The 25851-nt window shown below is 41.7% G+C and overlaps 1 protein-coding gene across 6 annotated transcripts in view; it reads right to left on the minus strand.

Moving 5' to 3' along the window:
- Window positions 1-24289, minus strand: part of LOC110499540 (caskin-2) — a 76613-nt gene extending 52324 nt beyond the window's left edge. For 2 of the 6 annotated variants that reach the window (XR_005037999.1, XM_036956289.1), the window contains exons 1-2: window positions 23946-24283; window positions 18897-19412 (exon numbers count right to left, since the gene is read on the minus strand). Coding sequence is in view for 5 of the 6 variants with exons in the window: in XM_036956289.1 (XP_036812184.1) it covers window positions 18897-18990 (94 nt within the window). In the remaining variant the exon portion in view is untranslated. Of the gene's footprint in view, window positions 1-18896; window positions 19428-23945 lie in introns of all 6 variants that reach the window. The other 4 variants (XM_036956287.1, XM_036956286.1, XM_036956290.1 and 1 more) reach the window with 4 other exon arrangements.
- Between the last annotated feature and the right edge of the window lie 1562 nt (window positions 24290-25851).

A 25851-nucleotide genomic window follows, 5' to 3' on the forward strand; every position in this document is an offset into this window, starting at 1 on the left:
GATATTTCAAACTTTTTTAACAAATCAAAAACTGAAAAATTGGGCGTGCAAAATTATTCAGCCCCTTTACTTTCAGTGCAGCAAACTCTCTCCAGAAGTTCAGTGAGGATCTCTGAATGATCCAATGTTGACCTAAATGACTAATGATGATAAATACAATCCACCTGTGTGTAATCAAGTCTCCGTATAAATGCACCTGCACTGTGATAGTCTCAGAGGTCCGTTAAAAGCGCAGAGAGCATCATGAAGAACAGGGAACACACCAGGCAGGTCCGAGATACTGTTGTGAAGAAGTTTAAAGCCGGATTTGGATACAAAAAGATTTCCCAAGCTTTAAACATCCCAAGGAGCACTGTGCAAGCGATAATATTGAAATGGAAGGAGTATCAGACCACTCCAAATCTACCAAGACCTGGCCATCCCTCTAAACTTTCAGCTCATACAAGGAGAAGACTGATCAGAGATGCAGCCAAGAGGCCCATGATCACTCTGGATGAACTGCAGAGATCTACAGCTGAGGTGGGAGACTCTGTCCATAGGACAACAATCAGTCGTATATTGCACAAATCTGGCCTTCATGCAAGAGTGGCAAGAAGAAAGCCATTTCTTAAAGATATCCATAAAAAGTGTCGTTTAAAGTTTGCCACAAGCCACCTGGGAGACACACCAAACATGTGGAAGAAGATGCTCTGGTCAGATGAAACCAAAATTGAACTTTTTGGCAACAATGCAAAACGTTATGTTTGGCGTAAAAGCAACACAGCTGAACACACCATCCCCACTGTCAAACATGGTGGTGGCAGCATCATGGTTTGGGCCTGCTTTTCTTCAGCAGGGACAGGGAAGATGGTTAAAATTGATGGGAAGATGGATGGAGCCAAATACAGGACCATTCTGGAAGAAAACCTGATGGTGTCTGCAAAAGACCTGAGACTGGGACGGAGATTTGTCTTCCAACAAGTCAATGATCCAAAACATAAAGCAAAATCTACAATGGAATGGTTCAAAAATAAACATATCCAGGTGTTAGAATGGCCAAGTCAAAGTCCAGACCTGAATCCAATCGAGAATCTGTGGAAAGAACTGAAAACTGCTGTTCACAAATGCTCTCCATCCAACCTCACTGAGCTCGAGCTGTTTTGCAAGGAGGAATGGGAAAAAATGTCAGTCTCTCGATGTGCAGAACTGATAGAGACATACCCCAAGCGACTTACAGCTGTAATCGCAGCAAAAGGTGGCGCTACAAAGTATTAACTTAAGGGGGCTGAATAATTTTGCACGCCCAATTTTTCAGTTTTTGATTTGTTAAAAAAGTTTGAAATATCCAATAAATGTCGTTCCACTTCACGATTGTGTCCCACTTGTTGTTGATTCTTCACAAAAAAATACAGTTTTATATCTTTATGTTTGAAGCCTGAAATGTGGCAAAAGGTCGCAAAGTTCAAGGGGGCCGAATACTTTCGCAAGGCACTGTATATTATATAATAATATATATAATATAACACTACACATCTGATTCAAATCATCAAAGCCTTTTGATGAGTTGATCATTTGAATCAGCTGTGTAGTGTTAGGGCAAAAACAAAAACGTGCCCCCTTTTGGGTCCCCAGGACCAGGATTGAGAACCAGTGGGCTAGACCATCAGGAGCTAGATAAAAAAAGGCATCTGCCATTCAAAAGGCAGATTTCAGATTTTCACTCAAAATGTCTAAGTCCACAACAATGATTAAAACACATCAATCTGATTGGGTGGGCCAGTCATGGCCTGGCTCCCCACTGGGTGGGTCTCTGTCTACCCAGGCCCATCCATGTCTACGCCCCTGATGCAAATAGCCATGATGACAATTGCGCATCACAAATAGCCTAATAACCAACACCTCGGACTAAAATGTTTCAACTCCTGGTTTGCATGTACATTATTGTCTTAGTTAGCATTTACAGGTAGATGAATTGAAAAGTCTTTCCTACCTTACCGGCTACCGATGTCATTCTTCTGTGAGCTGCTCCATGCCAACACCAGTTGAGAACTGCACACTAGGCCGAAACTAGGCTGTGTGCGTGGCGCGCATGTGAATATATTTCATGTGATTTGCGATTGTGCAGGCTACTTTGTGCATGATGTCTCTATTGTATTACATAATTGATCAATCGTATACCTCCACTACACTACTTTGATACGCAGCAATAGGGATTAAGTGAGTACACGCAATGCCCACTGGGAAAAAAGTGGGTACTTTGCGTTTTACAAGAAGTGCACTCTCCTACATTGGTGCGCTGTTATTACGGTTGCTGTCCTTACAGAATCACGAAACTGTCACACACTGAAGACCTATAGGTTCACCACTGTACTAGCCTGTTACACTGAAGACCTATAGGTTCACAACTGCGCAAACAGTGGGTTAACTGCCATGTTCAGGGGCAGAACGACAGATTTTTTTACCTTGTCAGCTCGGGGATTCATTTTTGCAACCTTCCGGTTACTAGTCCAACGCTCTAATCACCTGTCTTACATTGCACTCCACGAGGAGCCTGCGTGGCAGGCTGACTACCTGTTACGCGAGGACAGCAAGAAGCCAAGGTAAGTTGCTAGCTAGCATTAAACTTATCTTATAAAAAACAATCAATCTTAACATAATCACGAGTTAACTACACATGGTTGATGATATTACTAGTTTATTTAGAGTGTCCTGCTTTGCATATAATTGATGCGGTGCCTGTTAATTTCTCATCGAATCACAGCCTACTTCGCCAAACGGGTGATGAATTAACCTCGTTGGGCTAGGGGGCACTATTTTCACGTCCGGATGAAAAGTGTGCCCAAAATAAACTACCTGTTACTCAGGCCCAGAAGCTAGGATATGCATACAATTGGTCGATTTGGATAGAAAACATTAAAATAATGTATTTGAGTATAACAGAACTGATTTGGCAGGCAAAACCCCGAGGACAAACCATCCAAGATTGTTTTTCTTTTAGGTCACTGTTTTTAATTCGTTTTCTAAGGGAAACCCTGTTTATGAGGAACCTGGTTGCAGTTCCTATGGCTTCCACTAGAGGTCAACAGTCTTTAGAAATTGGTTGATGTTTTTCTTTTGAGAAATGAAGAAGTAGTCCTGTTCTTTCCATGTGTCACTCAGATGGACTCAAGACTTTTGATGCGCGTGACCTGGAACGCGCTTCACCTTGTTTTTATCCGGTATTGAACACAGTATATCTCAAATTTGATCAATCATTTACATTTTAGGGTACCTAAGGTTGGATAAGGAACGTTGTTTGAAATGTTGGGACCAAGTTTACAGTTGACTTATTAGATACTAATAATGTATTAGATACATTATTAGCTATGTTGGGCGAGTTGAAACCGGTGTATTTCTGAATCAAACGCGCCAAATAAATTGACATTTTTGGGACATTAAGGACATTATCGAACAAAATGACCATTTGTGATGTTTCTGGGACATTTTAGAGTGCCAACAGAAGAAGATCTTCAAAGGTAAGACATTAATTATATCGCTATTTCTGACTTTAGTCGACCACCTGCCTGGTTGAAATCTGATTTTCATGTGATTGTATGCGGGGCGCTGTCTTCAGATAATCACATGGTCTGCTTTTGCCGTAAAGCCTTTGTGAACTCTGACACAGCGGCTGGATTAAGAAGAAGTTAAGCTTTATTTTGATGTACAACACTTGTTTGTATGTTCTATGAATTTGTATTATGAGTATTTCTGTTTGAATTTGGCACACTGCAATTTCACTGGATGTTGTCAAATCAATCCCGTTAACGGGATTAGAGCGGGAAGGGATCACTAGGGATCCATAAGAGGATAACAAGCGCATTCGCGAAAAAAGCACTGTCGTTGCACCAATGTGTACCTAACCATAAACATCAATGCCTTTCTTTAAAATCAATACACAAGTATATATTTTTAAACCTGCATATTTAGTTAATATTGCCTGCTAGCATGAATTTCTTATAACTAGGGAAATTGTGTGACTTCTCTTGCGTTCCGTGCAAGCAGTCAGGGTATATACAGCAGTTTGGGTCACCTGGCTCGTTGCGAACTGTGTGAAGTCCATTTATTCCTAACAAAAACCGTAATTAATTTGCCAAAATTGTACATAATTATGACTTAACATTGAAGGTTGTACAATGTAACAGCAATATTTAGACTTAGGGATGCCATTTGTTAGATAAAATACGGAACTGTTCCGTATTTCACTGAAAGAATAAACGTTTTGTTTTTCGAAATGATAGTTTCCGGATTCTACCATATTAAAAAGGCTCGTATTTCTGTGTGTTATTATGTTATGATTAAGTCTATGATTTGATATTTGATAGAGCAGTCTGACTGAGCGATGGTAGGCAGCACTTTCGTGCATTTGACAGCAGCTCTTCGCTGTGCTTTATAACTTCAAGCCTATCAACTCCCAAGATTAGGCTGGTGTAACCGATGTGAAATGGCTAGCTAGTTAGCGGGGTGCGCGCTAACAGCGTTTCAAACATCACTCGCTCTGAGACTTGGAGTAGTTGTTCCCCTTGCTCTGCAAGGGCCGCGGCTTTTGTGGAGCGATGGGTAACGATGCTTCGAGGGTGGCTGTTGTCAATGTGTTCCTGGTTCGAGCCCAGGTGCGAGGAGAGGGACGGAAGCTATACTGTTACACTGGCAATACTAAAGTGCCTATAAGAACATCCAATAGTCAAAGGTATATGAAATACAAATGGTATAGAGAGCAATAGTCCTATAATTCCTATAATAACCTCAACCTAAAACTTCTTACCTGGGAATATTGAAGTCTCATGTTAAAAGGAACCACCAGCTTTCATATGTTCTCATGTTCTGAGCAAGGAACTTAAACGTTAGCTTTTTTACATGGCACATATTGCACTTTTACTTTCTTCTACAACACTTTGGTTTTGCATTATTTATAACCAAGTTGAACACGTTTCATTATTCATTTGAGGCTAAATTGATTTGATTGATGTATTCAATTAAGTTAAAATAAAAGTGTTTGTTCAATAGTTGCAAATTGTCATTATTACAAATAAATAAAATAAAAAATAAAATAAAAATTAATAACTAAGCCGATTAATCGGTATCGTTTTTTTTTGGGGTCCTCCAATAATCGGTATCGGTGTTGAAAAATCATAATCGGTCGACCTCTAATCTGCGCAATAGCCCAAAATAGAGTATAGACCTACTACCTACTGACTGTAACCATGTTAATTGGCTGAAATCCTGAATTGGCAAAACAACACCCAGGCCAAGCCGTGTGTAGCTGTCTAAGGTCACCACTGTCTGAGGTCACCACTGACACGAAGAATGTGAAAACATCTTGGTGATCTTACAAGATCAGCATTAACCCACACGCCTGATTATCTGAATAGAGCCAAACAGTAACGGTAGGGAGTCCGAATGTCACGCGCACATACACGCACATGCTCAACTATTAGTGGAAAAGTCATTACGTTTTCTAATTTGACCTAAAAAGGCCAGAAACTGTACACTTTGTGTGATGAGGAAATTCACTCTGTGGCCCAAACCCTGGGAACTACTAGCTAGGCTAATTCTCTTAAGTTCTACGTTTAATAGAACCTCTGACTTTATTGATAACAGATAAGCCTGTGCCCAGGTAACAAGCTTGCCTCTCTCCCCTCCCCCACATAAATCATAACTAGACTACCCCACCCCCCATCATCTCTGCTAAGGTAAAGTAGCCTAACCGCAACCTGGGACAACATATCTAAGCTGGGAAGAATGGATTCCCGTCAATGTCTGCCTTAATTCAATGTACCCTCCCTTTACACATTATGCGTTTAAGGTACTAGGCCTCCCTCACAGTAAAGACCATACATTACCCCCATTGGAAATGACTGAGTGACTTCCATCTGAATATATCTGATATCTGATATTTCAAAAGGCTTGGAGTGTGTCAAGCCTAATTTATAAATACCCACAAGTGTGCAGCTCCCCGATTAGTTACTCAGTGCAACTACGCAGGATCGCCATTTTGCGTATCAGAACAAGACAAGAGCCTTTTAAAACATCCAGAACAGGGAACGGATGAAGGGTACTGGGGGTTACAATATAACCTCCATCTCTGTATCTAACATCCTGTCAGGAGAATCAGAGACTACATGGGGCATAGCAGATCAAAGCAGCTGCAGCTTCTACAGGCTACAAAAGCAGCTTCCTGCTGATTCTCATTAAAGTTACTACTGATATAGGCCTATTCCCTAAGGAGCACTTCTCTCTCTCTCAAACACACACACACACACACACTTTTGTCAGACAATAACAAAACATCCATACATGCACAAACAATACCAAAATCACTGTATACCACTCCTACAGACAAGGTTTTCTCTTCGTCTTTCCTCAGCCGTATCAAGCAGACAACATGAGAAATGTTATAGGGCAAGTACAGGCAAGCCTGGATAAGCATCTACAGTACCTGGGGCTACAGAAATACAATATACACACACAGAAGTATGTGGAGACCCATTCAAATGAGTGGATTCAGCTATTTCAGCCACACCCGTTGCTGACAGGTGTATACAATCGAGCCCACAGCCATGCAATCTCCATAGACAAACATTGGTTGTATAATGGCCTTAACTCGGGAAGAAAATGGTGTTTGACCAGATACAATGCTATTTGCAGTAAACAAATTGACAGCAGTCTTTCAGCATGCTTATAGGGAAGGATACTCAACAAGCACAGCACTTACACAAATGACTTGATGAATGGCTGAGAGAAATAGATGATAAAATGATTGTGGGGGCTGTCTTGTTAGATTTCAGTGCAGCTTTTGTAATTATCGTTCATAATCTGCTGCTGGAAAAACTTGTGTTATGGCTTTACACCCCCCCCTGCTATAATGTGGATAAAGAGTTACTTGTCTAACAGAACACAGAGGGTATTCTTTAATAGAAGTCTCTCAAACATAATTAGGAATTCCCCAGGGTAGCTGTTTAGGCACCTTACCAGTGTGTCTATGTATGCAGATGACTCAACACTATACACGTCAGCTACTACAGCAACTGAAATGACTGCAACACTTAAAAGAGCTGCAGTTAGTTTCAGAATGCTTGGAGTAACCCTGGATTGTAAACCGTCATGTTCAAAACATAGTGATACAACAGTAGCTAGGATGGGGAGAAGTCTGCCCGTAATAACTGAAGAATTTCTGCACAAACTGTCAGAAACCGTCTCAGGGAAGCTCATCTGCATGCTCGTCGTCCTCACCAGGGTCTTGGCCTCACTGCAGTTCGGCGTCGTAACCGACTTCAGTGGGCAAATGCTCACCTTCAATGGCCACTGGCACACTGGAGATGTGCTCTTCACGGATGAATCACGGTTTCAACTGAACTGGGCAGATGGAGAATATGGAGTAGTGTGGACGAGCGGTTTGCTGTGATTTCAGCATTGTGAACAGAGTGCCCAATGGTGGTGGTGGGGTTATTGTATGGGCAGGCAGGCCTAAGCTACGTACAATTGAACACAATAGCATTCTAAATCCATGACAATTTGAATGCACAGAGCTACTTCGAAGAGATGCATTGTCGTGCCATTCATCCTCCGCCATCACCTCATGTTTCAGTATGATAATGTATGGCCCCATGTCGCAAAGATCTGCACACAATTCGAGGAATCTGAAAATGTCCCAGTTCTACCATGGCCTACACACTCACTAGACATGTCACCCATTGAGCATGTTTGGAATGCTCTGGATGAATGTGTACGACAGCATGGTCCAGTTCCCGCCAACATCCAGCAACTTCGCACAGCCATTGAAGAGTGGGACAACATTCCACAGGAAACAATCAACAGCCTGATCAACTCTATGCGACAGAGCTGCATGAGGCATATTTTAATTGACTGATTTCTTTATATGAACTGCAACTCAGTAAAATCTTAGAAATTGTTGCATGTTACGTTTATAATTTTTGTTCTGTGTACTAAAACATTTCTAGACTGTCTATGGGTAACAGCGTTGACGTGTTATGCTCGACACACTCATTTTTCCACCAGAAAATGGCCAAAAACAGTTGAACCAGCTTACCTGCTTTTACACTATAAGTTGACTATTACGTGTTCATGGGAAATTGTTGAATGTTGCGTTCATATTTTTGTTCAGTGTAATATAGAGGTTTGTGTCTATCACCATGATGATGATTTCTGTCTATTCACCATGATGGATCAGCCACCTCCACACCAATTCTCTTGTGCTTGCATTGTTGGACCTTCTTTGGGACCCTTTCTGTTACCTGGCCCTCGTCCCTTGTGTAATGGGTTTGAACCCCAATCCACTAGACTGTACTTCCTCACCAACCCTTACCTTGATCTTCTCTCTGCAGCTGACCTGGTCTATGCATTTCTTATCTATTCAGAGTTCCAGACCTTCAGCACAACCGTCTTGCTAGGGCTGCCACAGTTACCCTATTACCGTGTAACCGACGGTTATAGATGAATATAAAATGTCAGAACCGTTTGGGGGGGGGGCGAACAGCTTACTGAAGACGGGACAGCTGTGCTGTTGTATCCGTTTCTGCGGTAACATGGACTCTTGACAACATAATGAAACTTTGTTTCTCCTTGCTGGAACAAGCAGGGTGTTGTAGCAAACTATGCTTTGGTTGCCTAGCAAACACCCCCCACAATGCAGGAGTACCCTGGCCATTTGACTGGTAAACTAATGGGTACACTCGCAATGGCTGTCTGGCATTGTGATGCAATCATTTCAATGGTGATGAATTGCTTGCTATTTGGGGTTTTAGGTTTCTGTATAAGCACTGACTGCGGATGTAAAAAGGGATTCATAAATACATTTGATTTGAATGTTCATTCAAATGATGTTAACTAATGTGGCTCATGAAAAATGTATTTTTTGTAATGTCAGTTGAGTTGAATCAACAAATCACAGCACATATTGATGGGTACACGTCCTGCTTTTACTTCCTGCTTTGCTCCTATGGGTACACTCGCAATAGCCGCCAGTCCAGCCGTTATGTCATCATCGACTTGAATAGGGACGAGAAGGGGTGCTGAAGATGGCGGCGAGTGCAGACAAGATTTCAGCTTGCTCCGAGTAACCTTACATTTAAGTAAGTTTGAGAGGGATAAATGTAACGGAACTTGGCTTATAGTAAACACAATAGAGAACAACGCTTAGTTGACCTCTAATTTGATCTGAATCTTTGAGAAATGGAAGAAAAAAAATTGCAAAAGAGCAAAGGGAGGAGAAGGCAGTTGCTAGCTGACCACTCATACAGTGGAGAAAAACCGCCACCTGACTCCTCGGGAGAAGAAATGGAGGATTCTGGACATTCGGTTGATTCTGAAAATCCAGTCAATAGTCCTGCACCCAAAAAGCGCGAGCTACAGGTCAACATAATCGATGCCGTCTCTGCAAAGATAAACGAAAGAGCCAATGGTCTGGAGAAAATGATACGCGAAAGCACATGAAAAAAATTAATCATGCATACAAGAGTATCGAAGAGCTTAAACTTGCAAACATGTCTACTTCTGAGAAATGCACTGCACAGGAGAAGACCATCGCAGACATGCAAGAGCGCTTATTGGAAGCAGAGCGATACCGGAGCGATACCGGAGAAGGTGGGGCTACGGCTTTACTGTGTCCCCAAGGACCAGGATGAGAATGTGAAGCGCTTAGTAAGAGACATCTGTAACCGTGTGGCACCGGACTTCCCCGATGGATATGACTGTCGCTCATCGTATTGGGAAGAAACAAGATGCCATCGTCAGCCGCTCGATTATCATCCAGTTTGCTTTTCACACAGCGAGAGATGCAGTTTGGAAGAAAGCAAAGGAAAGCGCCACTGAAAGAATTTAGAGTTGGTGAGGAGTTGACTGCTGCGGACAAGGCAGCAAAGGCAAAGTTGTGGCCTCTTGTACAACAGGCCCGAAATCAAGGAAAGGGTGGATACTACTACAGGTGGATACTACTACAGGTGGATACTACAGGGGAATCAGAGCCTTTTTCGCCGATGGAAAATAAATACGACCGGGGTGATTTGTTCTGTCGGTAGGTTTACAAGGTAGCTCCTTCCCCACTGCAAACTGAGCGTTCTAGATTTGAATTATGGTGTTACTGTTTACAAGTTAAGACTTCTGTTAATACATATAGGAAGCAACTTTTTATAGAGGGTAGAGTTGAGATTGCATAGGATTTTTCTTTCTATTCTATAGATATGGACTTGAAGTTTAAGGGGTTATTACTCTTATACCTAAATCACACAAGGATCTCTTAAATATTGATAATTGGCGTCCAATCGCACTCCTAAATAACGACTACAAAATTATAGCCTTAATCTTTGCAAAAAGGTTCAAGTCTTGCTTGAATGATCTGATTGATGAATGTCAATCAGGGTTTATGAAAGGGCGCCATATATCTAATAATCTGAGGCTGATGTTAGACTTGGTTGAGTATTGTGATCTATTTGATGACTTCCCTGTTATCCTATTTTTGGATTTTCAGAAATCATTTGATACAGTAAGTCACAATTTTATCTTTGATTGTCTTAAGCATTTGAAATGTTGTCGTTTTTTTTGGACGCTATTAGATCTCTGTATAATGGTGGCAATAGCTGTATCAAACTCTGTCATGGAACATCCTCAAGGTTTAACATTTACAAAGGAATACGACAAGGTTGTCCAATTTCACCTTTTTTATTTTTCTTAGTATCTCAAATTCTATGCTCATTAGTTCTTAAAAGTCCATTTGAAGTTATTACATTCCAGGCCAGAGAGATCAAGATATCCCAACTGGTGGATGACACCTCACTTTTTTTTTTAAATTTGTCACAAGATTAGCATTGGATATCGTGAAGCAGTTCTCCAAAATCTCAGGTTTGGCATTAAATATTTCCAAATGTGAGATGTTTGTTTTTAAAGGAGCTGTCAGTCCAGCAGATTGTGAAAAAGATACTGTAACCTACCTCGGTGTAAAGATCACCAAAAATCTTAAGGCTGTGAATGATCTTAATTTGAACCCTGTAACTGAATTAGTCCCCAAAAAATTATCCTCATGGTTAAGACGGGATTTAAGTCCTCAAGGAAGGGTGCTTTTATCCAAAGCTGAGGGGCTATCTATTGACATTCCCAAATCCACTTGCTGTATCTTAGATTGGCTTTTGTACAACTTCATATGGAAAAACAAGCCACATAAGATAAAAAGAGATATTATCACCAACAGGGTTTGTGATGGCGGTCTAAATGTCTTAGATTTCACTCTCTTCAACCAGATATCAAAGGTCAACTGGATTAAAAGGTACATAAAAAATCCTCATAGTTTCTGGAATATTATACCTCATTTTGTTTGTCAGAAGTTCGAAGGGCTTAATGTTTTACTACAATGTCTATATATTGTGGGTAAACTTCCTGTGAAACTAGCGGCGACTCACAAGCAGGCATTAACGTGCTGAGATTTGTTGTATAAACACAACTTTTCACCTCGTAAATGTTTTATATGGAACAACGGGTCGATATTACATAGAAACCAGATGTTATTTAACCATAAACGGTTCTCGAAAAACATTGTCCTTTAGTTAATATTAGTGTGAATCTATTTACACGGAGAGACTTTATGGAAAGATACTACTTTGAGGTTTCAAGCAAGGAATATGACATGGTTATTAAAGCTATGCCTAGTGGGATAAAAAATGTACTTTAGAATAATGCATATTTTGGAATATCTCCGATTGTAAGCGATATCCAGGTGAATGGCATTGGTCTACTAGATACGAAATTCAACAATTGTTTATTATGGGATATTTTCAACAGGAAGTCTATTCCCTCTGCAATATTTTGTTGGGCTTCATCGTTTGATGTAAACTGGCGCCGTGCTTGGCTCACTCCACACACATATTTATGGTGACCAATAAAGTAAAGGAGATCTTTAAGAGTATCCATAGATTCTATCCGTGTAATAGCTTGATTTCTAAGTATATACCAGATGTTACCAGTGAATGCAGTTTTTGTGAACTAGAAACAGAATCTATTGAACACTTGTTCTGTCATTGTTTATATATTGAAGTGTTCTGTACTGATGTAAAACTATATCTTGGCCTCAAATTGCATACAACCATTGAAATTTCAACATATTATTTTACTACACCGATTCCACAATTGAACGTGAGTATGTCATAAATCTCTTTATTTTATTAGGAACATTTTTCATACACAAATCTGAATTTTATGAAGATTAAGCCCCTTAATGTTTTTTTTTAATCTGATTTGGAAAACTATTTAGTCTTTAAAACGTATAAAAAACAAAATGTATTTGCTATACGTCTGTATTTGAATTGATATAATGTGAATTAGTTTGATTTTTTTCAAATTTCTTTGTGGAATCCCCTGGTTGTTATGTTTATGTTTTGTATGTTACGGTTAATAACGACTTTTAAAGACTTGAATGGGGACGCCTGTTCTACTCATTATATTTCTATGGCAGCACATGCAGTGAGGAACAGCTATTACAAAGACCACGGTCATTTGGCTGGTCAATTACTGTCGTCCAAAATTATATGATGTCACATCCCCGTCAGAGCCCTACGTCTTTCCTGTTGACCATTCTGACCCCATGACCCTCTCCTTGATCCTCCTCTAACCCCGTGACCTCTGACCCCTCCTCCAGCCCTGAGTCCAGTCAGTGCTCTGGTGGTCTCTCTCCATCAGCCTGGCTAAAGTAATGATGACAAGTCTACAGCGTTTTTCATAGAATCTCAAAGCTTTTTTTAAAAGCTGCATCCTCCGAAGATGTAGAGGATCATGGTGGCGATGGAGTCTGCTGATGATCTTGTAGGAGGGCAAGTCTGGGAACCAGCCTGAGTCTTACAGCCTCTGGACTTCTCCTCTTCCACTCTGTGTAACACCCTCTTAGGGCGATGCCTCAGCAGCTCTGGGCGCCAGAAAGATCACCACACAAAGTTCAGAATAGTAGCCAGTCGTCCTCACTACAAGCCTCAGCACTGCTGTATCCCTCCACCTCCCATTCCTCTCATGCTTCAAGCCACTCCTCAAATTAGGTTCTCAAAAGAGCCATGTGAAACAAAGCAAAAAATGTGGTACTGTGTCCAGATTAAGTTTTCAAAACAAAAGCTAGCCAAGACAAAACAGTGTTAACCTTTATTTATTTATCTGTTATTTTACCAGGTAAGTTGACTAAGAACATGTTCTCATTTGCAGCAACGACCTGGGGAATAGTTACAGGGGAGAGGAGGGGGATGAATGAGCCAATTGTAAACTGGGGATTATTAGGTGACCGTGATGGTTCGAGGGCCAGATTGGGAATTTAGCCAGGACAGCGGGGTTAACACCCCTACTCTTACGATAAGTGCCATGGGATCTTTAATGACCTCAGAGAGTCAGGACACCCGTTTAACGTCCCACCCGAAAGACGGCACCCTACACAGGGCAAGTTCCCCAATCACTGCCCTGGGGCATTGGGATATTTTGTATTCTTTTAGACCAGAGGAAAGAGTGCCCTCCTACTGGCCCTCCAACACCACTTCCAGAAGCATCTGGTCTCCCATCCAGGGACTGACCAGGACCAACCCTGCTTAGCTTCAGAAGCAAACCAGCAGCGGTATGCAGGATGGTATGCTGCTGGCAACCTACCAGTCAATCTTCAAATCTGTGACTTAAAAAACACCAGATATGCAATTAAAACTAAAATATTCTCAAAAACTAAAAATAGCTGCTAGTAGGGTGCCATGGCAACAATATAACTTATAGGTTGGCCCTGATACGGAGGCTGGTCCTGACAAGACCCCGACCGCATGCGCTCGCAAACGTACGTACAAATAGAGCCTTTACATAGTAATCAATAGGCATACAAGTCAACTTCAGTAGCCACTAATCAGGACAGGGACAGCCAGTCTTACAACACCTCTGCACTGATGAACGACCTTACATTGACCACATCCTCAATCCCTCTACTAGGGTCAATGGTGATGACAGGAAAGGGTGCGCAAAGCTGTCATGAAGGCAAAGGGTGGCTACTTTGAAGAATCTCAAATATATTTTGATTTGTTTAACACTTTTTCGGTTACTACATTTTTTGGTTACCACATGTGTTATTTCATAGTTTGGTGTCTTCGGTATTATTCTACAATGTAGAAAATAGTAAAAATGTAAAATAAACGAGTATGTGTATCTAAACTTCTGACTGGTACTGTATGTGTGTGTGTATCGAACAACGGTGATGACATTGGAAAGGGATCACTAAGCTTCTAGAACAGACTGTACAACAGATAGCCTCCTAGGTCAAATAAAATAGTATTTGTCACATTTCTCAGAATACAACAGGTGTGGACTTTACAGCCATGCAGCGTTTTAAAAGTAAGAAGGAAAACAATAGGGGTTGAGGTAATTCAAATTGGTTGCATACACATATTTATCCTATGTTATTATGTGTGTAGCAAAATGCTTGTGTCCTAGCTCCAAAGGTAGTATCTAACAATACACACACACATAAAAAGTCTACAGTAATATGTACTATTGTAGGTAGGTAGGGATAAAAGTGACAAGGCAATCAGGATAGATAAACAGAGTAGCAGCAGCGTATGTGAAGACTGTTAAAGTGTGTGTCGTCAATATGCATGTGTGTGTTTTGTGTGTGAGCATATGTAGTGTGTGTGTGTGTTGGAGTGTCAATGTAATGTGTGTGTGTGTGTGTGTGTTGGAGTGTCAGTGTAGTATGTGTGTGTGTGTGTGTGTGTGTGTGTGTTGGAGTGTCAGTGTAGTATGTGTGTGTGTGTGTGTGTGTGTAGGTAGGTGAGCCAAGTTAGTGTAAATAGAGCCAGTGCAACAACGACAACAACAAAAAACAAAGGGAAATAGTACAGGTAGTCTTATACTGATCTGTTCAGCCGTCTTATGGCTTGAGGTTAGGAGCTGTTCAGGATCCGCTTGGTCCCAGACCTGGCGCTCCGGTACTGCTTGCCGTGCAGTAGCAGAGAGAACAGTCTATGACTGGGGTGGCTGGAGTCTTTGACAATGTTTTGGATGCCAAGCAGTTGCCATACCAAGCGGTGATGCAGCCAGTCAATATGCTCTCAATGATGCAGCTGTAGAACTTTTGAGGTTGTGCCCATGCCAAATCTTTTCAACTTCCTGAGCGGGAAGAGGTGTTGTCAGAGCAAACATACTTTTTGCGCTTCTTGGAGCAGAGCAGAGCTGTTGTGAAGGAAGTTGTCAAGGAAGTGAGTTTTGCGTTTATACAGGACCTCCCGTCAACCAATCACGTCAATGCGGAGCTATACGGAGCCCTCCGCATTGTCACAACATTTGTGATGTGCACAGCGATGCCTCTACATGCTTCCGCAAGCTCCGCAATTGCGTCACATACGAAGCCTCCAACCACATTTTTCGGATCAAGCATAAATTGGCTTTTAGTTATGTGGACACAGAGAACCTTGAAGCTCTGGACCCTCTCCACTACAGCCTCGTCAATGTGAATGGGGGAGTGCGCGGGCCTCTGTTTCCTGTAGTCTACAATCAGCTACTTTGTACTGCTGACGTTGAGGGAGAGATTGTTGTCCTGGCACCACACTGCCAGGTCTCTGACCTCCCTAATGTTATTTCTGTCCCGTAGTGTAGACAGGTTAACATTGACAAGGCCGGATTACCAGGACGCCTACTCATAGTATGTGCTACCAGCTGGCAAGTTTTTTTTAACTGACATTTTCAACCTCTCCCTAACAATAGTCCCTCTGACCAAGAACGCCCCGTAGCACTCACATCTGTAGCAATTAAATACTTTGAAAGTCTGGTCATGGCTCACAACACCATCAGCCCAGACCCACTCCAATTAGCGTACCACCCCAACAAATGACACAATCTCTATTGCACTCCACACTGTCAATTTCCACCTGGACAAAGGAACACCTACGTAAGAATGCTGTTCATTGACACCATAGTGCTGAAGGTCATCACTAAGCGAAGGACCCTGGGACTGAACCCCTCCCTCTGCAAATGGATGCGGACTTCCTGAGGAGCCGCCCCCAGGTGTTAAGGGTAGGCAACAACACCTCCGCCACGCTGACCCTCAACACGGGGGCCCCTCAGGGGTGTGTACTTAGTCCCCTCCTGTAATCACTGTTCACCCACAACAGTGTAGCCACCCTCCGCTCCAACACCAGTATCAAGCATCCCTACCATCCAAGACTTCTATATCAGGCAGTGTCAGAGGAAGGCCCGAGGTTTTGCCAGACTCCAGGCACCCAAGCCATAGTCTGTTCACTGTAGTTCCATCTGGCAAATGGTACCAGAGCATCAGCTGTTGGACCAACAGGCTCCGAGACAGCTTCTACCCCCAAGCCATAAGAGTGCTAAATAGCCAGACTGCTAAATAGTCAATTAAATGGTATTGGAAGTATCTGCACTGACTCAAATATGCACACACTAGACTATACAAAACATTAGGAACACCTGCTCTTTCCATGACATAGAATAACTAGGTGAATCAAGGTGAAAGCTATGATCCCTTATCGATGTCATCTTTTAAATCCACTTCATTCAGTGTCAATGGAGGGGAGGAGACAGGTTAAAGAAGGATTTTTAAGCCTTGAGACAGTTGTGTGCGTGCCTAGGGCTGTGGCAGTTATGACATTTTGTCAGCCGGTTATTGTCATGTAAGACTGTCGGTCTCACAGTAACTAAATTAGCAAACACTGTTAGCATCTCCAGGCCTAGTCAATTCACCCTGCCTTCATGTACATATCTACCTCAAATACCTTATTATTATCTATCCTGATGCCTAGTCAGTTCTCCCTGCCTTCATGTACATATCTACCTTAAATACCTCATTATTATCTATCCTGATGTCTAGTCAGTTCACCCTGCCTTCATGTACATATCTACCTCTAATACCTTATTATTGTCTATCCTGATGTCTAGTCAGTTCACCCTGCCTTCATGTACATATCTACCTCAAATACCTTATTATAATCTATCCTGATGTCTAGTCAGTTCACCCTGCCTTCATGTACATATCTACCTCAAATACCTTATTATTATCTATCCTGATGTCTAGTCAGTTCACCCTGCCTTCATGTACATATCTACCTCTAATACCTTATTATTGTCTATCCTGATGTCTAGTCAGTTCACCCTGCCTTCATGTACATATCTACCTCAAATACCTTATTATTATCTATCCTGATGTCTAGTCAGTTCACCCTGCCTTCATGTAGGACCTCAAAGACCTTGTACATGTACTGGTACTCCCTGTGTAAAGCTCCACTATGTGTATTTTATTCCTCGTGTTACTATTATTATTTAATATTCTGCATCGTTGGGAAGGGATCGTAAGCAAGCATTGCAAAGCACCAGAAAGAAGCCTATTTTTCCCATTCGGGGTAGAGTTACATCCAGAAAGTTGGTGAAACAAAATAAAATCACACAGCAAATGAAGAAATGAATGCAACAGCTAGGCCTATAATTTATTTTCCCGAGCTTAGAAACATTTAGCCCATAAGTGTTTGACTGTTGAAAGGCATTAGCAGCGTGTCATGATGTGTAGGGATAACGCTAACCCCATGCCATGCGTCTCTGCCAGGCCCTTGTTCCTCTGAGCTTGCCACCGAGCAGAGCAGCCATGATGAAAGCACAGCACAGGCAGATAACAGCAACAAAGAAGTTTCACAGAGAGAGGGAAGGGTTTAAGGAGAATACTGTCATTAGCAACAATGATACGCTAGGCTAATCTTGTGCTCTGTTTGACAGGAATCTATACAAATAAGTAACACTGAAGCTCAAAACCCACACTGAGGGTGCATCCCAAATGCCACCCTATTCACTATACAGTACACTACTTTTGACCAGGGGACTCTGGTCCAAAGTAGTGCAATATATAGGGAATAGGGTGGCATTTGAGACATGTATTGTACTGTACCAGCTGAGGCTGGCACAACTACTATATAACCGTGCAACCAATGATTATGGATGAACACCATAATGAAAATAAAAAATACTAAAAAATTATAAAATTGTGTGGAACGAACAGCCGGGCATTCGTGCGGTTTGAGTCTGTTTCTGCGGTAACATGGACTCTTAACAACGTGATGAAACATTGTTGCTACTTGCTGAAACTGAAAACTAGTATTCGGTTGCCTAGGCAACACCCCCCACAATGCAGCAGCAGCACACATAGAAACAGAATGAAATTGGAACCTCATATGTACACTAGCAATGGCTGCCTTGTATTGTGATGCAATCATTTCTATGGTAATGTAGAATGTTCATTCAAATGATGTTAGGTGATGTGGCTCGTGCAATGGAATTAACTTTTTGTAATGCCAGTTGAGTTGAATGAACAAATCATAGTGCATATTTGAGCATTTTTACCTCCTGCTTTGCTCCTATGGGTATACTCGCAATGGCCTCCAGTCCACCCATTATGACATTGTTGACTTGAATGGGGATGCCCATTCTATTCATTCCATTTCTATGGCAGTCAAGAGCAGAGGAGAGGATATGCCTCCCCCCCCTGAACGGTTATTACGGTCACATTGCCAGCCAATTAATATCATCCCAAATTCCATGCCCATCACAGCCCTAGTACCAGCGTCTTGTTTTTGGAGACTAAGTCATGTTGTTGTGGGGTTTGACTCCAATTAACTTCAAATTGTCTGAACGTTAAATGGATCACTGGTTGTGGTGGAGGGTTGAACCTGATACTGCCATGTTGAAAACGTTTCCCTTGATACAGAGAGTAGTATCACTCGAATAAGGGAAGGGAAATCTCTGTTTCACTCTCCCATACTATCCTCTGCTGTACATTACATCAAGCCAACAGATACACAAACACAGGCAGCATCCGGAATTGTACGGGGAAGCAGGTAAGTGTGTGTGTGTGTCGAGGTACTCACTGCTTTTGTTGTATGTGACCTTGGCCAGGAGTTTGTGGGCCAGGAGGATGTCTCCACTCTTCACTGCCACCAGGAGGTCCTGCTCCTTACCCATGATCGACCAGTGAGCACACACGGCCCTTAAGAGGGCAGTAGTCTAAGCGGTCCTTGGCAGTCGAGGGCTCAACTTCACACAGTCAGGTTCATGGTGAGTCCTTCAGCTCTTCAAAATCAGATACAATGATGATGAACGTATAGAGGAGCGTCACAAAACACCCAAACCAGCCAGACAGTCAGTCTGTGTCAATCAGATTGGAACGGACCAGACCATTGTTATTAACTGGGTGAGGCTAGGCACCAGCACCACCAGGTCGTTTGGTTTCCAGAGTGTGTTTGTGTGTGGGGCCTGGTTGTTGTCTGTCCTGGTCTAAATTAAAATGTAGTATATCTGGAGTTGTCCTCAGGGCAGGGTGTGTCGCGTAGTCTACTTGTCCTCAGGGCTGGGTGTGTTTCGGGTTCTCCTCTGTGTCCGCCAACCTGGAACAGTAGAACCTGCCATTAGAAAACAGAGACATGCCTTCACGAGCTGGGAATTTATGACTATTCAATGAAAGCACTTGCAACCACATTCAATGAAACACCTTGCAAAGCTCAGTGTGGAGCCAACGCACTGCTAGGCTAGTACTAGTACATTCCAAGTATACAGCAATGTAAATGATAAACAAAAATGACTTTATCAAGGACGAAATCCCCTCTAAATATTCTATTGGTATAAGTGTGTTATTACAGGTTGTTACTACAACCTAACTAAGGATGGTGTCATTCTAAAACCACTATTTCACTCAGGAAGCCCTTCCACCATGGTTACCTGAGGATCATTCCATGCCGGAATACATCTCCTTTACTCCTCCCACTTTCCCCTCAACTGTTTTTTTTTCTTCCCTTGGAGCTGTCCGGAACTCCAATTGCCAATTCTACTAAGGTAGTACATAGGGAATAGGGTGACATTAGGAACGCACAGTAGAAGGCAGAAGTGACTGCATCTTAATCCCATTCCCTAAATGCTACATCAGATGACAAAGCCATGCAGCAGCACTAAGGGGATAAAAAATATCCAGGAGAAAGGTAAAAAAAATATATATTATATATATATATATTTTTTTTTTAATTATATAGTTCCAGTCATACATTTGGACACACCTAGTCATTCCAGGGTTTTTGTTTTATTTTTTACTATTTTCTACATTGTAGAATACTAGTGAAGACATCAACACTATGAAATAACACATATGGAATCATGTAGTAACCAAAAAAATAATGTTTTTGTTTCAAAGTAGCCACACTTTGCCTTGACAGCTTTGCATACTCTTGGCATTCTCTCAACCAGCTTCATGAGGTAGTCACCTGGAATGCATTTCAATTAACAGGTGTGCCTTGTTAAATAATTTGTGGAATTTCTTTCCTTCTTAATGCCTTTGAGCGACAAGGTAGGGGTGGTATACAGAAGATAGCCCCATTTGGTAAAAGACCAAGTCCATATTATGGCAAGAACAGCTCAAATAAGCAAAGAGAAACAACAGTTCATCATTACTGTAAGACATGAAGGGCAGTCAATACGGAACATTTCAAGAACTTTGAAAGTTTCTTCAAGTGCAGTCGCAAAAACCATCAAGCGCTATGATGAAACTGGCTCTCATGAGGACCGCCACAGGAATGGAAGACCCAGAGTTACCTCTGCTGCAGAGGATAAGTTAATTTGAGTTACCAGCCTCAAATTGCAGCCCAAATAAATGCTTCAGAGTTCAAGTAACAGACATCTCAACAACAACTGTTCAGAGGAGACTGCATGAATCAGGCCTTCATGGTCAAATTGCAGCAAAGAAACCACTACTAAAGGACACCAATAAGAAGAGACTTGCTTGGGCCAAGAAACACGAGCAATGGACATTAGACCGGTGGAAAGCTGTCCTTTGGTCTGATGAGTTCAAATATGATGTTTTTGGTTCCAACCGCTGTGTCTCTGTGAGACGCAGACTAGGTGAACATATGATTTCCGCATGTGTGGTTCCGACCATGAAGCATGGAGGAGGAGGTGTGATGTTGTGGGGGTGCTTTGCTGGTGACACTGATTTATTTAGAATTCAAGGCACACTTAACCAGCATGGCTACCACAGCATTCTGCAGCGATACGCCATCGCATCTGGCTCGTGCGATGACCAACTATGAAATAACACATATGGAATGTATATAGCCTCCACATTGACTCTGTACCAGTACCCCTGTATATAGCCTCCACATTGACTCTGTACCAGTACCCCCTGTATATAGCCTCCACATTGACTCTGTACTAGTACCCCCTGTATATAGCCTCCACATTGACTATGTACCGGTACCTCCTGTATATAGCCTCCACATTGCCTCTGTACCAGTACCCCCTGTATATCGCCTCCACATTGACTCTGTACCAGTACCCCCTGTATATAGCCTCCACATTGACTCTGTACCGGTACCCCCCTGTATATAGCCTCCACATTGACTCTGTACCGGTACCCCCCTGTATATCGCCTCCACATTGACTCTGTACCGGTACCCCCCTGTATATAGCCTCCACATTGACTCTGTACCAGTACCCCCCTGTATATCGCCTCCACATTGACTCTGTACCGGTACCTTCTGTATATAGCCTCCACATTGACTCTGTACCAGTACCCCCTGTATATAGCCTCCACATTGACTCTGTACTGGTACCCTCTGTATATAGCCTCCACATTGACTCTGTACCCCCTGTATATAGCCTCCACATTGACTCTGTACCGGTACCTCCTGTATATAGCCTCCACATTGACTCTGTACCAGTACCCCCTGTATATAGCCTCCACATTGACTCTGTACCAGTACCCCCTGTATATAGCCTCCACATTGACTCTGTACCAGTACCCCCTGTATATAGCCTCGCTTATTATTTTACTGTTGCTGTACAATTATTTGTTACTTTATTTTCAATTTTTTTACTTAACACTTATTTATTTATATTTTTTTTACTTCTTAAAGCACTGTTGGTTAAGGGCTTGTGAGTAAGCATTTCACTGTAAGGTTTGTATACCGTTTGTATTTGGCACGTGTATTTGGCATTTCACTGTAAGGTTGTATACCTGTTGTATTTGGCATTTCACTGTAAGGTTGTATACAGTTTGTATTTGGCATTTCACTGTAAGGTTGTATACCTGTTGTATTTGGCATTTCACTGTAAGGTTGTATACCGTTTGTATTTGGCATTTCACTGTAAGGTTGTATACCGTTTGTATTTGGCATTTCACTGTAAGGTTGTATACCTGTTGTATTTGGCATTTCACTGTAAGGTTGTATACCTGTTGTATTTGGCATTTCACTGTAAGGTTGTATACCGTTTGTATTTGGCATTTCACTGTAAGGTTGTATACCTGTTGTATTTGGCATTTCACTGTAAGGTTGTATACCTGTTGTATTTGGCATTTCACTGTAAGGTTGTATACTGTTTGTATTTGGCATTTCACTGTAAGGTTGTATACCGTTTGTATTTGGCATTTCACTGTAAGGTTGTATACCTGTTGTATTTGGCATTTCACTGTAAGGTTGTATACCTGTTGTATTTGGCATTTCACTGTAAGGTTGTATACCGTTTGTATTTGGCATTTCACTGTAAGGTTGTATACCTGTTGTATTTGGCATTTCACTGTAAGGTTGTATACCTGTTGTATTTGGCATTTCACTGTAAGGTTGTATACTGTTTGTATTTGGCACGTGACAAATAAGTTTTCATTTGTTTAACAACAAAATAAAATCTGTCATGACAACTGAATGGGGTACTTTTTGTTTATCACCTGTGCTATAGACTTTTCCTTCACAAGGACAATAATATTTTATTTCTATTTTACTCTATCCCATTCAATGACATTTTTTCCCCCCATTCTTCTGAAAGCTTGTGCTGGGACATAATGATGTCTGGCACAACAACGTGTTAGAAGGAGGAGCTGTTATTGGTGTCTGTCTGTCTACAGCAGGGCTTCTGTTTACCATCAGGTTGTGGGGCTAACTACATCTAGCCTATACAACACTGTGATAGGTTATTGTACACATCAGATCACATCAGCTTTGATGATAATATCATGCTATTTTAGGCTTGTAAGGAAGCTTTTTTAATATCATGTAAGGAAGCTGTCATGAAACCATGTTAACTCCATTCAGAAGTTAGGCTATATGAGCTCAGTACTTTTTAACTAGGCAAGTCAGTTAAGAACAAAGAATTCTTATTTACAATGACAGCCTACCCTGGCCAAACACTAACGACGCTGGGTCAATTGTGCGCTGCCCTCTGGGACTCCCAATCACGGCCGGTTGTGATACAGCCTGGAATCAAACCAGGGTCTGTATTGACGCCTCTAGCACCGAGATGTAGTGCCCGACCAGCTAGTTGTAGCTTAATGCCATTCATTTGTGCCATGATGAGCCACTAATTTAAAACTGGTCAGGCACCTTGCTTGCCAGCTAGCAAATGACTATTGATTGACACCAAGCCCAATACACACAGTTTCCCGAACTCGACACCCCCCCCCCCCCTGCACGTTTCGTTTTTTCTCCCTAGCACTACACAGCTGCTTCAAATCATCAAAGCTTGATGATGAGTTGGTCATTTGAATCAGCTGTGTAGTGCTAGGACAAAAAACAAAACGGGAGTTTATGAAACCCTGGTTTAGAGGGTGTCACAACGTCACATCATAGTTTAATCAGCAGCTGTCCATGAGGGAGGCACATGTAGAAACAGTTGTAACTAAACACAGTGCTGCTAGCTAGATTGCGTCCCTGTAGTTAGGGAAATAAACTGGCCTTAAAACAAACCTGCTTATAGCCAGCTATATAGGCTACTATTGACAAGCAGGTGTACCCATCTACCTTGAAACACAAACATATCAGTGGCTTTCCAATCTCTCCTCCTGGCCCCCACGGACGTTTCACCCAATCAAGTGCTTTTTGATTTGTGGTCTTGCAAGACCACTCAATAATAAACGAACGAAGAGGGAAATACAAACTCACCAGAAAATGTTGACAGATGTTATCCGGTCATTGACCTTGGACTGGTGAAGGGTTGAAGCCAGGGTGTAGTGCTCAGCGAGTCAGGTGCTTGTAGACTCAATGGAATCTGCCTGTATGAAGAAGTTATGCTGCTACTGGCAACACATAATCCAGAAAACGTTTAGATAAATTATTGAAAGTCAAACTGACATTATTCAGTTAAATCTTACCTTGCTTCCAGTAAATAAAATCCTGTCATCCTCGCCAGACAGACCATTCCTGAAGGATAAGTCGCCGGACTTGTCCCTGCGCTAGGAGGACATATCTTTCTCCAAATCCCTCTGCGACCTGGAGCAAAGCGCGCGGCTCCGCCTCCACACGCATCAAAACTCTGGAGAACTTCGTCGCGAATTAAAACACAGATCCAGGATCAGATGACCATGCTCCCATACTATTCTTAATCATTAGGGGAGTGAACAAATACCTGACTCTTTATCAGTAGTTAGGCTAAAGTTATAATTTATTGGAGATGTCCATAATAGACAAGACATGGTTTTAGGTCGGGTTTACCATGTAGAAATATTCAAAAGCCGCGCAATCCAAGTGGCATTAAATTGCTCTGATAGGATTTGGAAAGGAGTTTGTGTATGTGGTCGAGGAAACATAAATAAAACGGTCCACAGTTCGAAGTTGTTAGGTTTTAGTGACACCTGCTGGTAAAACGGGGTATCGTAAGTAACACACCCGTTGCACTCAAATCAAATGGACCGCTGCAGTGTGCTTTCAAAAGTACGACAATGAAAGACATGTATTTTGGTCTTGTTTAAACAATGAATCATGCATAGCTTCTCTTACAGAGCGAATAAACTATCAGAAATTAATTCAAGCATTTAAAAATGTTAAACATTCTTCGCAATTTTAACACAATCTTGCATCACTCAAAGAATGTTCTGTTTAGGTAGCAAACTCAAACATGAGTGGGAGTGAGTGTTACAATGCCTCCAATCTCCTTGGCTCATTGCACTCTTTCTGAACCACTCACAGTGCATTCAACACTGAAATTACTTTGAGTTTTGAGTCATCTGAGGATACATTGGTTTTTATCTGTAACATCTATGTACAATGAAAATGCAGCAATTAAAAATGTACAGTGAATGATAAAAGTCTAAGGATGATATTCCCTTTCCAATGTACAGTGAATGATAAAAGTCTAAGGATGATATTCCCTTTCCAATGTACAGTTTGATAATTTTTTTTGTCATGGAACTTTTTCCATCTCCTTTATATAATCATGATTGACGAGAAATACAATTGGTGAGTGTTGTTTGTCGTAGTAGTAGTTTGAGTACTTGTAGTCCAAGGTGCTGAAGCCATATGCACCTGCTTGAGAGAAAAGACAAGAAGATCATTTCATATTGTGAACTGACACTTCATGAGAACCACACAATGCATCTTCAGTGAGTAGTTTTCACTGGGTACCGGGTGGACATGCCCCCACCCACATTCTGAAATATAATTGTTGTCCCCCCCCCCAGTTTAATCATTGGAATGTGATACAAAACAGGGCAACAGTGTGCCTTAGGACCATGCGGACGCATACAAACAGTCAGGTAGGCTGTTTTGGAGTGTTTATCTGACTGAAAAAAAATTGCATATATATATATATATATATATATACACTATAGTCAAAAGTATATACACCTACTCATTCAAGGGTATTTCTTGATTTTGACTATTTTCTATATTGTAAAATAATGGTGAAGACATCAAAACTATGAAATAACACGTGGAATCATGTAGTAAACAAAAAAGTGTTCAGCAAATCAAAATATATTTTATATTTCACATTCTTCAAATAGCCACCCTTTGCCTAGATGACAGCTTTACACACTCTTGTCATTCTCTCAACCAGCTTTATGAGGTAGTC

Source organism: Oncorhynchus mykiss, chromosome 20, assembly GCF_013265735.2.
Source record: "Oncorhynchus mykiss isolate Arlee chromosome 20, USDA_OmykA_1.1, whole genome shotgun sequence".
NCBI lineage: Eukaryota > Metazoa > Chordata > Actinopteri > Salmoniformes > Salmonidae > Oncorhynchus > Oncorhynchus mykiss.